The 15597-nt window shown below is 47.4% G+C and overlaps 1 protein-coding gene across 4 annotated transcripts in view; it reads left to right on the top strand.

The window, feature by feature from the left end:
- NR6A1 (nuclear receptor subfamily 6 group A member 1) overlaps positions 1-15597 on the top strand; it is an 85936-nt gene that overhangs the window by 41985 nt on the left and 28354 nt on the right. Inside the window, exon 1 of one of the 4 annotated variants that reach the window (XM_030507353.1) lies at positions 14977-15080. The exons of the other annotated variants lie outside the window; for them this stretch is intronic. Within the exon in view, the coding sequence (XP_030363213.1) occupies positions 15053-15080 (28 nt within the window). The 5' untranslated portion in view covers positions 14977-15052. Of the gene's footprint in view, positions 1-14976; positions 15081-15597 lie in introns of those variants that run through there. 4 annotated transcript variants of the gene reach the window in all.

Raw genomic sequence — 15597 nt, 5'->3', positions numbered from 1 at the left:
AACAAGTCAGTGGAAGAGAAATGGGGTCTGCTAACTCTGTGCGTGTATTTGTGTTTTAGGGTGTGCTGCCAGTATTAATAACAAAAGAATTGGCTCAGTTTCCACATTTCAGCTATGAAAAATGCATGTCTGTGTGCTTGTAATCAGGGGAGCACTTGTACTGGGCGAGAGGAGCGCTGCAGGTTAGCACTCTGACAGGGTCCCTGTGGCTGGCGGTTTCTCAGTGGCTGTCACCTTCTGTAGTCATCAAGTGGATAAAGAATTTTTGTCATGCTGCTTCATGAATGAAGCCTGTGCTCTTAAAGAGCATAAGAATTAGCTCTGAAGTAGGCATTATCACAAAGCCGGTGGTGTTGAACATCATAAAAATTAAAATACACTTTCACTCCCTTTCCCGTTTCTCTTATCGTGACTCTGAGTGGGTTTAGCATCTGGGGTTTGTCATGGGTTTTTTTTCCTCTCCTGGCTGCTGCTAAAATGCTTGGGGCTGGGCAGAGCTACCGGCCCTTTGCTTTTAGCATCATTCAAAACCCTTCCATTTAGAATCCATTCTGATATCTTGGTGGGTTTTTTTTTTCCTTCCCCCTTCTTCGTCTTTTTTTAACTACTAAGGAAATTTGCATGAAAATGGAATCATTGTTTCTGAAGAGTTCCATCTGCTCCTGCTGCTTATTCTGTAGCTGAAGTCATAATCCTCTGTTTGTGAAATTTGCCATTGAGGAGATTTTTGGCTTGTTATAGTTTCAGCACAGAATTTCAGAGCAGAGGAAATATAGATGCTTCACCTAGGGGAGAAAAGAAGAAAAAGCCTTGAGATGCCATCAGAGCTACAAGTGCATCTGCAGTCAATACTCTGTAGTTCTGTAGGGGCTGAGCGGACTGGAAACAGGACAGTGAGGTGTGCAGGGCTTGGGGTGGGAAAATGCGTTTCCTCACAATGTCAGAGCTTTGGCTAGGTGTAATGAAGGAAGAATAATGTTCTGGTTGGCTCAGTGTGTTAGTATTTCCTTTGGCTGAAGTCAAAGGGCAGGGTTGATTCAGGGTAATAGGAATGCTCCAAGCGGCTAGAGAGAAATGAGCAAAGTCCCTTTAAAAGAGCTTTAGCCAGAAGGGAACCGCCAGGCTTCTTCCAAGCGGATAGGAGGATCCTCCGGATGGATATTCATTTAGCTGCTCTCCCAGCCCTGCCTCTACTTCAGAGGAATATTCTGCAAATGAGAACAGGATTTGTTCTTGTTGTTCTAATTCCTTCTCTTCCTGGGATTTATGCATGGCTGTGCAATGCCGTGCTCATATGTGTGCCTGCATGTAAACGCTGAACACATTCTTCCAGTCGAAGCAGTAGGAAATGGAGAATCCCGTGGGCTGGGAGGTGACACTTGTCCTGCCAGGACCTCTGTCGCTATGCAGAAATACTGCAGGAAAGTGGGTCAGGGCGAGCGCTGGGCGCAGCCGCAAACCCACCGCGGGGGGACGAGGGCTCCCACCACACGAGGAGGGCAGAGGGTCACCGTGAGGACCCGAGTGTGGACACTGAGAGCGTGTGTGGCTGCCGTGAGCCTTCCTGTGAGAGATCTGCTGAGGGAATTCATGACCTCATTTTGCATCCTCGTTTACAGGATTGTTTTCTGCACCACGTGCGGTGTTTGTGAAGAACATTGCATATGTATGAACTAGGCTGTGCTTTAAAGTCGGTGGTACACGGTTCTGCTCAGGAAAAACAATTCATCGCAAATATTTGGCATTTTCTCTATCAATTAAATTGTGGTGTGCACGTGTACCCCTGTGTGCAAAACCTGTGCTCGAGGACTGTCTTATTCACCCTTCCCAATATTAGCAGTCTCCCAAACAGCTTTCTCACCTTCGTCATTGCAAACTGAACTCACTCCCTGCTCCCGCTCATCCCTTACACCCTTGCTTATCTCATTTCCCATATGATGGCACATTCCTCCCTTTCCCAAGCAATGCCATGTGCACGCCACTCTGCAACTCCAGCAGTGGGAGATGGTTTGACAGGTCACATCCCACTGGACAGCGTCCCTTGGTTAGACACTCACTGGGATGTCCCTCACTGAGCTGTTTTAGCTTCTCCCTGTCTGTTGCCTGCTGAGCTCTCTACCCTTCATAAAATCTCTCCATCTATTACCCCTTCATAGGAATTGGCTCCTGTAGGCTGTTGGTCTGCAGCTCTGGCTGCAGCTCAAACATAACCTGTAATGGTTTTTCGACTCTGTATACAAATCAGATATATAATTTAGCTCTTTAGGGACAAAGGATAGCTGATATCAACAAATCTGCATGCTTTGCATGCAGTCGTGCTTTGTGAGCTCCACAGGAAATATACTTAGCTAAACAAAGTCATAATTATGTGCAGCTTCCTACCTCTGTTTTCTTGCTGTTCTGTAGCATGTTAGTGCTCAAGTACCAGTTATTTCTGAAAGCTCACTATATATGCCTTGTTCCAGTCAGTCTTTTACTCCCTTGTTACCAGCTTTTTTATCTCCTCTGTCTTCTCTCTTATCTGTCCCTGGCCTTCAGAGCCTTCTAAAGAGATAATTTAAGTCATCTTGTCAGGTAAGGCCTGGGCGCTTGTGCTGGGTAAGGCGTTGCTCAGTGCTTCCAGAGAGGGAGTTCAGCCGGGAGAGCCTGTCCTGCTCTGCCTGAAGGCCATCATTTCATCCACAAGGTCCCACTGGATCCACAGTCCTTACTATCTAACAACTCCATGTAGTTACCTCTGTGGTGGTGCCTTCCGGAAGCTTGTCTGGAGCTAGGGAGAAGACGTGGGAGAAGTTGTGCAACCTCCATGCTCAGAGCACAGCTCTCATGCCAATGCTTGCAGGCCTTGGCATCCCCCAAAAGCTAGTACTGGGCTTCAAGCATAATGAAATATCAGCAAATTTATGTGCAGATATTGTTCTGGAAAATGTGAGAACATCACTTCTTCAAGCTGGGAAAAAGGTGGGAAAGCTTGTTAGCAGTTTTGGTACCTTCATTTTTGAGGAAGGGTCTTTTCCAGTTTCTGACTACCACAGGAAACCAGGGGGTTTTCAGCTATGTTTAGCTTGGTAACATGTTGGTTCAGTTTTCCTTTGTTTTGCAGGTAAAGCTGTGCGCTCTGCTTGTTTCACAAGCGATGCTGTTTCTCCTCAGGAACCGGATAGAAGGCTGCCTATAAAACCATGTTTAAGCAGCAGTAGCATGCAAACATCATTCAAAAAATGGGCGTTTGTATTGTTGTTTGCACCTAACTCCTTTGGTTTTTTTCCTTTTAAATTAATTCAATTGTTCATTTCTGTGTGCAGAAACACAGAGACTCACATGCGTGACCCAAGTACAAATTCTGCACAGCTACAGCGAAGTTATAAATGAGACTTGAAATTACATGTAGCTCCATGATTTAATTTTCTCTGACATATTGAGTCTATGTTTTAGCCTACAGAACTCCACAGCTGTGCCCTAATTCTCTTTTCCTTGTGATCTCAACATCGCTGCCTTTTAAGGCATCGCTATTCTTGGATCTCAGCAGGACACCGTGTTAGACTGTCACCCCGCACTCCCTGCACTGCCATTGCATAAAGCCGCTTCTCCCTGGACTTGCAGATAATATGCACAAGGAAAAGTTTGGAGCAATTTAGTGGGTGGATAAGACGAGATCAGAGTGCTTTATATTCCACACAATAGTGTATATTAAGGTGTGGGTGTAGGGATTCCTCTGTGATTGCTGTCTGAGGGCACAAGGAAAATGTTTATATGTTGTTACGACTAGTAAGCAATAATGCAGTTGGGTTTCAGCAAGGCTTATATCCGGGATGACAATAAATACAGGAAAAGATGGATGTCTTTTGCTTTAAATAAGAGGTTGCTGCCCTGTGGGTGTTTATATTCTGTTTTGTGAAGTGGCATTCATGTCTGTAGAACAGTATAAGCCTAATTCTTGTTTTAACCAAATATTGACTGCATTTTAATACCTTGTCTACTTTATCTAACATCTTACATTTGCTCTTATAAATGTAGCACAAGCGTAGTTGGATAAATTCGGTGTAGGAACTTGCTAGATGTGATTTAGCCTGTTCTCACACACGATGTGCCACCCTTGCTGTGCTGATACGTGAATCTGAACACAGAGCGAGTGTCTCTGATGAGTAGCAACGACTGTTCTCTGTAGTACGTGAGCTGCAAAGTCATCACAACACGGCACAAATAGCCCCGTATTTTGTGCTGATAAGGTGCCTGGTGGTAAGCACTGGGAGTTTTTTTATGAGCCTTGTTTTCAAGATATGTGATAAAACCCACAAAGACAGATTTTAACATCTAACTTTCAAAACACGAGTAGGCTTATCTTAAATAACCACCGATATATCATATGATTAGAATGTCAAAAAATTAATGCTGAAATCCAGGAGCTGTTGTTGGGGCAGATCGTTTTCCTTTCGGATCTGAATCTTCCCTGTTTCCTCTAAGATCATCCCACATTTCTTACAGCACCTCGTGTTGGAGAGAATCCCTCTGGCGAAACACGGGTGCGCTGCATTGTGGGAGTATTTATGGAAATGATCAGCAGGCAGCGAGGCCGGCTGGGTTTCGGCTGGTGAAGTGCAGTGCAGCCATGGAGGGGCAGTTTTGTCTGTCTGTCCTGCCACAGCACACACAGACACACTGCCGCGGCTGTACCTGGAGTACACTCGCTCCTCAGCCCCTTGTGAGGAGCAGGGAGAGATTGATTGTTTTAGGTAATTTGCCATTCCCACATTCCCGACACAGCAAAGCTGGTAAAACCACAGTGGGAGCGGTGGGTTCCATGGGGTTTTAGTGTTTCTCTTGAGTTTGCAGCTCCAGCTGTACAGAGCGCAGTGTTCAGTGGAGTGCAGCTCAGGACACGCTTAATGAGGGGAAATCAACCCCTCTAATTTAGGGGCCATCATCCCCAGGCAGTTATGGAGAAAGGTGGATTCCTTCAGTAGGCAATTGAGAGGCATCTCTTAGGCAGTAATCACTGTCCTGACTTGGGTATTCTCTGAGTACGAGGTTCCTGCACAAGGAATTAAGGTCCCTGGCTTTTCTGGGTGCTGCTTTGAGCTGGCTGGGGGAAGAGCTGCTGTTCTTTGCTGGCTGTGCACAGGAACTTGGAGCCTATTCCCTTGCAAGGCATAAAAGTTGTAAATCTGGTGGTCTGTTGCCTTTGGTCCTGTATGTACAGGCTGTTTCAGTAATTAACATAGCCATTAACTTGCTCCTGCTATTAGATGTGATGCAATCTCAATATTACTAAAAAGCCGTTCCATCAGCTGTGCTCCAGCACAGCATCAGCTCAGACTCCTGCTTTTCCAGTTCAAAATAGTTTCCACATCATTTTGGGATCTGGTGGAAGGAAATGTAGGACTTTGGAAAGTGGTGGAGCCTTTATGGGTCTTGGCTTGAATCCTACAGAACCTGAGGGCGAATGCCAGTCTCGGGCAGGTTTCTTTCTGTTTGAAACCAGTGTCAGAGCCGCTACAGCTCTCTGAACATCTCTGCCTCTTCAAGGGTGCTTCATTTAGGGTGGTTTTGTTCCTTACCTTTAGAATCTATTCCCCTGGCAATCTGTCCATCTGTTTTCCAGCAGGATCCAGGGGTGTATAAATTGGTACCTGTGTAGGCTTAAAATGCATGGAGCTCTCTTCTCGAGATGAACCTCTGCCTAGACTGTAAGAAATCAGCCAATTAACCACGGATGCTCAGACACAATTTGCTGGATAACTTGTATTTACAAATTGCAAGTATCTGAATTTGTTCAGGCACATTTTATGCTACTTGTTGCCTTTAAGCTGTAGCTGTTGCTAATTCCTTCTGTTGGTGCAGCTTCTACCCCAGCAGACCTGGTTAGAGCTTCTGCACCATAATGCTGAATACTGTGATGCAGTAAGGATGTTACAGCCATCCATCTCCAGAAGTGAATCACAGATGTATAAAAAACAAAATCAAAAAGTGAATGATAACAAAGAATGTTGTCAGTAGTGGAACTGTTGGTGAATTCAGGGTGTGATGTAAGATTATGGCTAAAAAGCACAAATTAAAAATACAAACCACTTTTACGCACCCTGAATTTCCAAATGCCCCCAAAACATCTGTGGTTGTTTTAAGAAGAAATGTGAAAGCCAAGAGACCCTCATGATGGTGACAAACTGCTTAAGGAGAAGCCATTTGGCTTTACTGCCAGGACTGTGTTACAGAGGAGAGGGAGACCACTGGTGGTGGTCCGAAAGGATTTGGATGAGGAGAATTATTTTAAATGGAGAATTAAATGTCTTTCTCGAAAATAAATTTAAATTTTACTTACAGAAAAATAAAGTTAAAGAGCGAGAGGGGTTAATTTTAGTATTTGTAATTATTTGTTCACTCTGATCTGCTCCAGCCACTCTCTGAGCCCAGGTCAGGGCTTGCAGGGGGCCTGTTCCTGTCCATGTTACCTGCTTTATAGAAACACCACGGGAACAGTGCATTGATTTTAGATACACTATTAATACAAATGTGAGGGAGGACACGGTAGTTGGTAGTAATTATTGTTTGGGGTCTGCTCCAACAGCTGTATCGAAAGAAAGTTGGGAGATAGATGTGAAAAAGTGACTTTACAAACCAAAAAATGATTCCGGCAAAAAGTGCATTTCTGGATCTTGCAGAAATAAAGCTGGGAGTGCCTGGCCTGTGCCCACCCTCTGCTTCCACTGACAGCATCATTCAGCAGCATGTAGGGATTCAAGAGCTCTACAAAAAGGGATGTTACAAGCAGACCAGCAGCAGACTGGTCTGGTCTTGCATCCACAGGCTCCTTCTATGTTTAGATGCCGTAATGAGATGGGCTTTTGTGGTCAGGGCTGCTGACAGGAAGGAAAAAGGGGGAAATAAAAATGTGTGTAGGGAATTGTTGTGGGAAGAGCTTTCCACAACATCCATGGGCTCTTCATATCCTGAGGACAAAGTTGGAGAAATTCAAGGAAATAATATCTGTGGGATGGCTATGACAAGTCACAGCATTGTTACATTACATTTAATGTATTTTAATTGACTCTGGGTTTGTCCCCTGTCGGTTTTATAGTGCTGTCATCTGGAAGACAAAATACAGAGCTGTGCTTTCCCAGCAGAGCTGTGCTTCTATCTGTACGGGTTGTATATGGAAGACCAGACTTTGTGTGAACTGGATAATTAGCCTGTAAATGAACCAGAGCAAATGTAGGCTTGTGAAGTATCTTCTGATGTGAGTAAAATATTGACTAGCTACCAATTAAGTTAGCACAAGGCTGGATCGTGTGGAAAATAGCATGTGAAGATGTAGTTAGACTGTATTGTGAGACATATGTACATGGGGATCAACTAGATATCCAAAAAATTAGTTCCACCATGTGAAGTAAGTTCTTGACTCCAAAGCCAAAGCAGATACTTGGCACAGAGCAGATTCTCTGCTGCTTCAGCCAGGGAAGTAGCTGGTAATTAGAGGCTCATCTTCTGTGAAGCAGCCACAGAAGAAAATGAGGGCACATTTTTTTGAATGGGCTTGATGAAAACAGAGGGATATTGGGATTAGAGATTCCTGGTTTCTTCTCTGGGCTTGGAGAAGAGTGTGATTTGTCACGCTTCATCCTGAGCTGCCATTGTTGGTGAACCCTGCCCGGTCCTCTTCCTGTCTACTCAATTTGGTTGGTGGTTGTTGGGGTTCTTTTTGTGCAAGATGACTGCTTTTCTCTTTTTCTCCTGCTGTCCTTCCCACTGTGAAATTGAGGGAAGGTCCTCAGTACCCAGAACACCCCGTTTATCTTTGAGATGCCTTGTTATGTAGAACAGGTTTATGAGTATAGGAATTTCATCTTGAAAAATGTCTTGCAGACTTGGGTCTCATGTTATGAACAGACAGTTGTAGCTGTTTCCAATATGTAGTATCGTAGTATTCCTCCTCAAGTACATTCTCTTATTACCATAGATTTAAATATCTGATTTACAAAATGTTGCTGCCTGCTACTCTGCAAGTATCATATAAGACACATCGCAATAGATACTGAGCTTAAAGATTGTTTTAAATGGCTTTAATACAGACAGAGGTCAGAAAAGGCAAGATAACAGCAAAAGAGGCTATGTCAAAAAGTAATTAGAGCAGGACAAATGGATTGTGCAGGCATGTCGAAGGCTGTTATTTCTGTAGGCAGTGAGTAGGAAAGGTGTTAATGTAATGTGACAGATCTGGAGCAAAAATGAGGGTGCAGGGAAAACAAATAGGAGCTGACCAATGGAATGGTTTAAATTATGAGGTTTGCTTCAACATAATTTGATTACACATGAAAGAAATGTTTAGTGTAGTTTCTTTTGAAAACCTAATTGTCTTAAATACTGCATGTTCGATTCAGTCTTTACACCCAAAGAAGCAGCCCCCTCTCTGTGGCAGCCTCACTATCTGTCAGTAATAACTATGTGAATAGACTGTCCTGAGCAGCTTCACAAGCAGAAAGAAGGATGGAAGATTTTGCTCCCTAGAGTTAGCCTGGTAAAATTGGCTCTTCCTTGCAGTCACGTACATCTTAATTTGGGGCCTTGTGTTGTCTCGGGTGGGTGGTATCCAGGGCCTGGAGCTGCTGGTAGAGATGATGTGAAAATTGAGAATCCGGTTTATCAGAAGGAAAGGACTGGGATCAGGTTTAGCAGAAGGAAGATGAGAGGTAACATTTTCTCAGGACCCAGCTTTTGCCCTATTCAAACGCAAGAGCAATATTAGTATGAGGGAGGTCAGGTACCTGGGAAGTCTGTGGGTATTGTCAGGGTGTACCAAACAGTTCCTCCATGCTTTCATTCCCATTCTTGTAAATTCTGGAAGGACATTTCTGTCCTTTTCTTATAAAACAAGAAAATAGGATTACAAACTGCAACAAGTTAAATGTAATATTCAAAGAAGACCAAAAAAAAAAAAAAAGACGTTTTTAATGGCTACTCGTAATAACAGAAAAGCTAAATGCAGTGATATTTAACCCAAAGCCTGCTTGTGGAACTCATGTATGTGTTGGTTATCTATGGAGCATCCAGGGGAGGTGAGAGTCGGCAGAGCCCTCTCCTGCTGGCAGCGCAGGTGGCCTGGAGGGCTCTTGCCTCTAAAGCTCAGACCAGAGCTCACGGGTTTCTGCTCCTGAGGACAGTAAAACCCGATCTTTACATCTTGGTGTATACCCACATAGCGCTGCTGTACCACGTTCTGTGCTTGCTGCTGCCGGCCGGGTGCGGAGCCGTCCGTCCGTCTGTCAGCTGCTGCCCTCTCCCGTCCAGCCGCCAGCCTGGGCTGGAGCTGCTTCCTGGTGGGAAAACGGGGCCCTTCAGTGACACAGCAGTGTCAAACAGCACGCTGGAGGCTGGCAGTGACCATGGAGCAGGGTGAGCAACCCATCTGCACAGGGAGCTGGGTTGGGGTCCCGTCTTACCTGAGGGCACAGCAGTGCTCCACATAGCACATTTTCTAAACCCCAAAGACTAGATGCTGTCACCATTTTCCCTCTTTCCACAGAATACGTACATTTCTCTGTGCTCAGAGGCAGCCCTGCTTACAACAGGGATGCTCCCGCCTTCCTCAGTGTTGCTTTTGTGCCCGTCTCAGCGCTGGGTGCTGAGCTGTAGTGATGTGCCACCTCTGCTGCCAAGTCCCACTGACATGCAAGAGGCACAGAGCAGTCCAGTTGTTCGCAGACAGGATTTGTCCCATGCTCCTAATGATCTAAACTAGCAATTGCAGTCATAGCAATGTGCTGGGTGCAGGTACAGAACCTGCAGCTTTAGTGCTGAAGTTTTTTCCCTCTTTGTTTGCTGTCTGACCTGATTTTTGAGGAAATGTCCTCTCACTGTTTGCTGTTTTTTCCTGGGGATACCAACAATTGCTGCTCATCCACCAGCTGCCTGTTTGGAGATGATGCTCAGAACTGTAACAATAATAGTCATCATAACAAACCCTTGGTCTGTTGTTGTTATTAAAACCACCAGCAACTGCAGCAAACCAGTGGAGCTGTATGACTGCAATTTGTGTAAGTCAGGTGTAAAATAATCCTTTGGCTTTTCAGTTTACCGCTTGGGTGCACAAAACTTTTCTTGCCTCTTCAAATCCAGGAGGTGCTCTCTGCCTATTCGCCTATGTGCCTCTCATCTGTTCCTACATCCTGCTGAACATCTCAGGTTTGAACGAGGATATCTCTGCTCATCTGTGCACTCGCTGGTGCTGATGGGGCGTGCTGGGTCTGTAGATGGAATAAGCCAGGGAAAAGCCCCATTGCTGCTCCCGGGGTTCTCTTAGCGGATTCCATGCCTGAATATTGGCCCTATGGGAGAATCAAGGGGCTGCAGAAGGACACGAGGAGGGTGTAAGGGCCGGATCCAGCCCTGGGCTCACTGTCGCCCTGTCTCTGAAGGTGCTCGATGTGCTGTGGGGCTGTCACTGGTAATGGAGACCCAACTCAAGCACTTCCTCTCGTTTTCCAGAATGATCTGATGCTGCGTGAGTTGGTTTGGGTTACTGGGAGTTACAGGAGACACCCTCCCAGAATGGGATAGAGTCATCCCGTAGGAAGGGAAGCACTTTCTACGAAGGGTTTAGAATGGAGCTCGATTGCCTGTTCATAGAAATGTAAAGCTTCTCCCTTTGCAATTCTCCTTTCTTGTACTTGCCCACTAAGGCAGTAAAACCATATACTTCTCATGCCTGCAATCCCATTTGTTTTCCTTTTTTCCTCTGAAGGCGACCTGTCTAAGGAGCCCTTAACCTCCCCCCCTGCTTTTCCCTCTGTTATACAGAGCTGGTCACCACTGTTTGTCACCCATCAAGCAAGATGCAATGAAATGCTTCTTGCAAGCTGTTCAATAGGCTGGGATGGCAAATTCAGTAGCCAAGCAAATGAAAACATAAATAGATAAAACTGGAAATTGATGGAAGGATTCATTTTGCACAACGACCTATCAAACCAATAAGATGGAGGAAAATGCTGAAATTTATGTGCAGCAAGCGATTACCTTCACCAGAATTATTAACACCACGTTCCTGGTGTGTTTAACGCTGGGAGCAGAGGAATGAACCGCATCCATTATTAAACCATTATTAGAAGCCAGGAGGATGTTTATTATCATTTCTTGCAGCTCCTTCCATAGCTTCTCTAAACAATTTTATTTTTTTTTATTATTATTTTCTCTGAAATATCTGTATATATGGATGGAGGGGAATAGATTTTGGGGGGAAAAGTATGTGCTGTGTTTGCCTGGAACCAGTTCTCTCACTGCAGTGGCTGGAAGCGGTGATGTCCACAGTACCGAGGCCACTTGGACATGTTAATCTGAGTTTAGAACATTTATTCATCTACATTTGCAACTAGCTTGGTTCTGTGTGTGGGCACTGGGTGTCATTCCCCAGCTGTGGGGCTCCTGTGTATGTGGGGCTGTTCTGGGACAGCTGAACCGCATGGGCTCGGGAGCGTTGGGCTGGAAAATGGAGATGCTGCTGCTGGCACTGTTTGTTGGTAAAATAACAAATCCAGGATTCTGGTGTTTCCTTAGGTGCTGTTTGCTGCTTGAAATCAAATTGAGTTAGTATTTTAATTTGGTCTGTGGCAAGCTCGCTTATGTGGAGGCAGCTTTTGGTTGAGTTGCCTTCAGCACCGAGATGTGCTCGGTTTTGTTATCCGCAGCCCGGACTTTGTTCGTGCCACAAAGGGGCTGATGTCTCAAACTGCGTCGACACAACAGAGCCCCGATTGTCATGAAAATGGGCAAAGCCTCGCTAGAGCCGGAGAATTATGGAACAGTGGCTGAGGGTGGGAGGGCAAGATCGTGAGGAAGGGCTGCCCCGTCCTGGGGCCACATGGGCCAAACCTGGCTGCTTTGCCCTGGCACCACTGTTCACTGTGGGCAAACTGCAGTGAAACGTAGCAGTTTTCCTGTCCTGGCTTGGTGCAAGTGACTGTGTTGGTAATGGGATGAGCCAATGCCCGGCATGCCTTGGAGATCTTCCTTCATCCTCCTCTTGCTCCCTGTGCCTGTCCCTTATGGCCATAACGTCAAGACAATAAATCAGTTCCAGGCAGCATCACTTGTCCAGTCTTTGTCAGTGGTTTTGGCTTTTACTGCTATGAACAAGTGTTATTCTAAAACCTTAAATGTCGGCTACAATACTGTCAGCTTTTTCTATTTGGGGTGTGAACTGGCTGATTCAGGCTAAAATAAGGACCAGCCACTTTATTTTTCCTTTTACCAGGCTTGCTGTAAGGCTGTTCGGTTCAGACAACAGAATTAATCTTTTTGTCTCTTTGCCTGCTCTCTGCCCATTCCCAGTTTGGCTTCTCATTTTACAGAATAGTTCCAGATCTCTGCAATTATTTTCTGCCCTTAAGGATTTATTATGGACAAACTATGACATGTGTATTTAATGTGAGTATTGAGTTGATTTGGAAGATTTGGGTTGTTTGGCCACGTATCCTTTTTTCCCAGCCTGCAGTCAGTAGCTGCAGTAGATTCTGAATTAGCAGGGTTGGGTGGTTTTGGTGTATCTCTGTTTCAAATCCCAGCAGCAGTTGTGTGAGCAGCTTCGAGGCGGTGTGTTATCCTGAGATTAAGTTGCTTTATTTCAGATCTCTGTGTTCACATCACACTGCCGTGTCGCAAAATAAGCGCTCTGCATTCTGGTCACACTTCTCCGAGGGGTGCCGGGAGCAAGAGGAGTGCTCACATGGGATGAAGAATGCGGAGCTTTGGGAGCAGGCACAATTGCAAACAGCTGTGTCAATAGTGTGGCCAGGGGACTGCTTACCTTGGCCATGCGTGGCGTCACCGGCTCCTCACACAGCCCTGCTTTGGTAACCTCCAGAGGGAAGAAAGAGAGGTCAATCTGAAGAGCACGTCAAGGACCAACACAGCAGCTTCACAGATTGACAGCATAAGCAAACTGGAGACCAGGCCCAGTGCAGGATTGGTTTGTGACGGCTCATTCCTGCGTTACGCACCTGCTCCTGCAGGAATCATAGAATCACAGAATCATGGAATGGTTTGGGTTGGAAGGGACCTTAAAGCTCATCCAGTTCCAACCCCCTGCCAAGGGCAGGGACACCTTCCACTAGAGCAGGTTGCTCCAAGCCCTGTCCAACCTTGCCAGGAGGATGCCCCTGAGCTCTGCTCTTGCCTGCACATGGGGTTATTTGCATTGCTGGATGTCACCAGAAAGCAATAAAATTTCAGGCTTGGGATCGGGTGAAATATGACCTCTTTTGTTGCCTCTGTGCCTTGTTTGTTTTAAGTCAGCCATTTCTCAGAGCATGTTGAGCGCTGCGGTCCTCAGGATGGGGAATAGAAGTAGAACGTGGCTTTTGAATGGAGTCAGTGCAGGCATCTGGAGGACAGGTTGAACCAGGCATTGGCAGAGATACTTCTGGGCATTCCCTTAAATGACTTTGGTGTGGTGAGTGTTGGTTTGGGCTTGGTCAAACACAGCGGACCACTGGGACAGGTTATCGAGCATCTCATGTTCGCAGCACTAAGGACACGTAAACTGCACAATATCCAGGGCTGAGTTCATCCCAGGAGGAGGATGAAGGAGCAGAAGAGCTTCATGAAAATACTCACTGGTGCAGATGTATCTGTATCTGATGGAGAGCTCACTGTTACCAGTGCCACCATGGTGGTCCGTGTTTTGAGTGAGGCAGCTAAATCAGTGTTGGTCATGGCTGGGGGGATGCTGGCACAGAGTGTGCTCCTGCTTGTCTGGCAACTACCATGGTTCTGTAAATGAAGACTAGGAAGGAGTGTGAGCTTGTGCCCTGTTGCCTGTTCACCCTTTGGAAATCTCTGTATTATCATAGACAAAGCACATGTGTTCCTCTGGTGAGGAAGCTGAGGAGAGCATCCATCCGTGCTGGCATCTGTGGACAGGCAGCTCTGCCTGGGGCTGCTTGTGTTGCTTATTGTAATGTGGGACTGTGTTTCAGTCATGATTGCAGCCAAGCGTATGGTTTTGGCCAATAGTTGTTACCAGTTTAAAAAAATAGTTGGTAATAGAAATTCGGCTGGGCCGGGTGCTGGGCCCTATAGTCTAGGTCCTGCTTTGCCAAGAAAGGTTGGACCAGATGATCCCTGAGGTCCCTCCCAGCCTGGGATTCTAGGAGTCTAAGGGCAGGCTCTTGGAGGGCAGCATGGTGCCTGCACTGAGACACCCCCCCCCAGCAGTCCTGTGTTCAGCTCTGGGGCAACAGCACAAGAGGGACGTGGAGCTGTTGGAGCGAGGCCAGAGGAGGCCCTGGAGCTGCTGCGAGGGCTGGAGCAGCTCTGCTCTGGAGCCAGGCTGAGAGAGCTGGGCTGGGGCAGCCTGGAGAAGAGAAGGCTCCTGAAGGGGAGACCTTAGAGCAGCTCCAGTGCCTAAAGGGGCTACAAGAAACCTGGAGAGGGGCTTTGGGCAAGGGCCTGTAGGGACAGGACAAGGGGGAATGGCTTTAACTTGCCAGAGGGGAGATTTAGGTTAGATCTTAGGCAGAAGTTCTTCCCTGTGAGGGTGCTGAGGCGCTGGCACAGGGTGCCCAGAGAAGCTGTGGCTGCCCCATCCCTGGCAGTGTTCAAGGCCAGGTTGGACACAGGGGCTTGGAGCAACCTGCTCTAGTGGAAGGTGTCCCTGCCCGTGGCAGGGGTTGGAACTGGATGAGCTTTGAGGTCCCTCCCAACCCAAACCATTCAATGGTTCCATTTTCTCTTGCCGGGGTGCCCAAGGTACCAGTTTAACCCCGTGCAGACGGCTCTCTCAAGCATGGAAGGGTCACGGAGCTGTGCCCGGTGCCCGGCACTGTGCCCGGGCCCGATGCCGCCGGTCGAGGCGGCCCCTCATTACCCACCCCCCCCCCCCCGGCGGGGCGCGGCGGGGCGCGGGGCCCGGCGGAGGCGGCGCTGACATCACGGCTCGTTAGCATAGGCCCGGCCCGCGGTCGGCGGCGATGGCCGAGCCGGGCTGCCCGCCCGCCCGCGCCGCTGCCCCGCTCCCCGCCGCGCCGCCGCCATGAGGCGGCCCTAGCAGCGCGGCGCCGGGGGGATGAAGCGGGACTCGACCTGCATGGAAGGTGAGCGGGGCCGGGCCCAGGGGCGCCGGCCTTTGTTCGGGCGGCGGCCGCCGGGGGTGCGCGGCCCGGGGGAGGCCGGGGCCGGGGGAGGCCGGGGCCGGGCCTTGGAGCTGCCGCAGCCGTGAAGGGTTTTTTCCCTCTTTTCTCTCCGTTTTCTGCGAGCTGCGGGGGGGGGTGCGAGAGCGGATTATGCAGTTAAAAACGAGGGGGAATAAAATGGGAGTATTAGTTTATTTTATGAGTTAATTTGTTTATATTTTAAACTTCCTAATCGCTTTGACCATCTGGAAGAGCTTTTTTTAGTATCGTTAATTATTGATAGCATCGGGGTCACGCAGGCACTTGATAACATAGCGCATCTCTCCGGGGACCAGCACTACTTCACTGGTATTTTACAGCTCTTTCATTCCCCCCTCTCTTTGGAGACAGTGGCAAAGCTCTTCTGCAGAGTAAGGACGGGATGCTGAAGGGAAGCACGTTGCTGTTCGGGTAACACACATTCTGAAAAGTCATTATT

This window comes from Strigops habroptila, chromosome 15 (assembly GCF_004027225.2).
Source record: "Strigops habroptila isolate Jane chromosome 15, bStrHab1.2.pri, whole genome shotgun sequence".
NCBI classification, from domain to species: domain Eukaryota; kingdom Metazoa; phylum Chordata; class Aves; order Psittaciformes; family Psittacidae; genus Strigops; species Strigops habroptila.
This window is presented reverse-complemented; position numbering and strand designations above follow the sequence as displayed.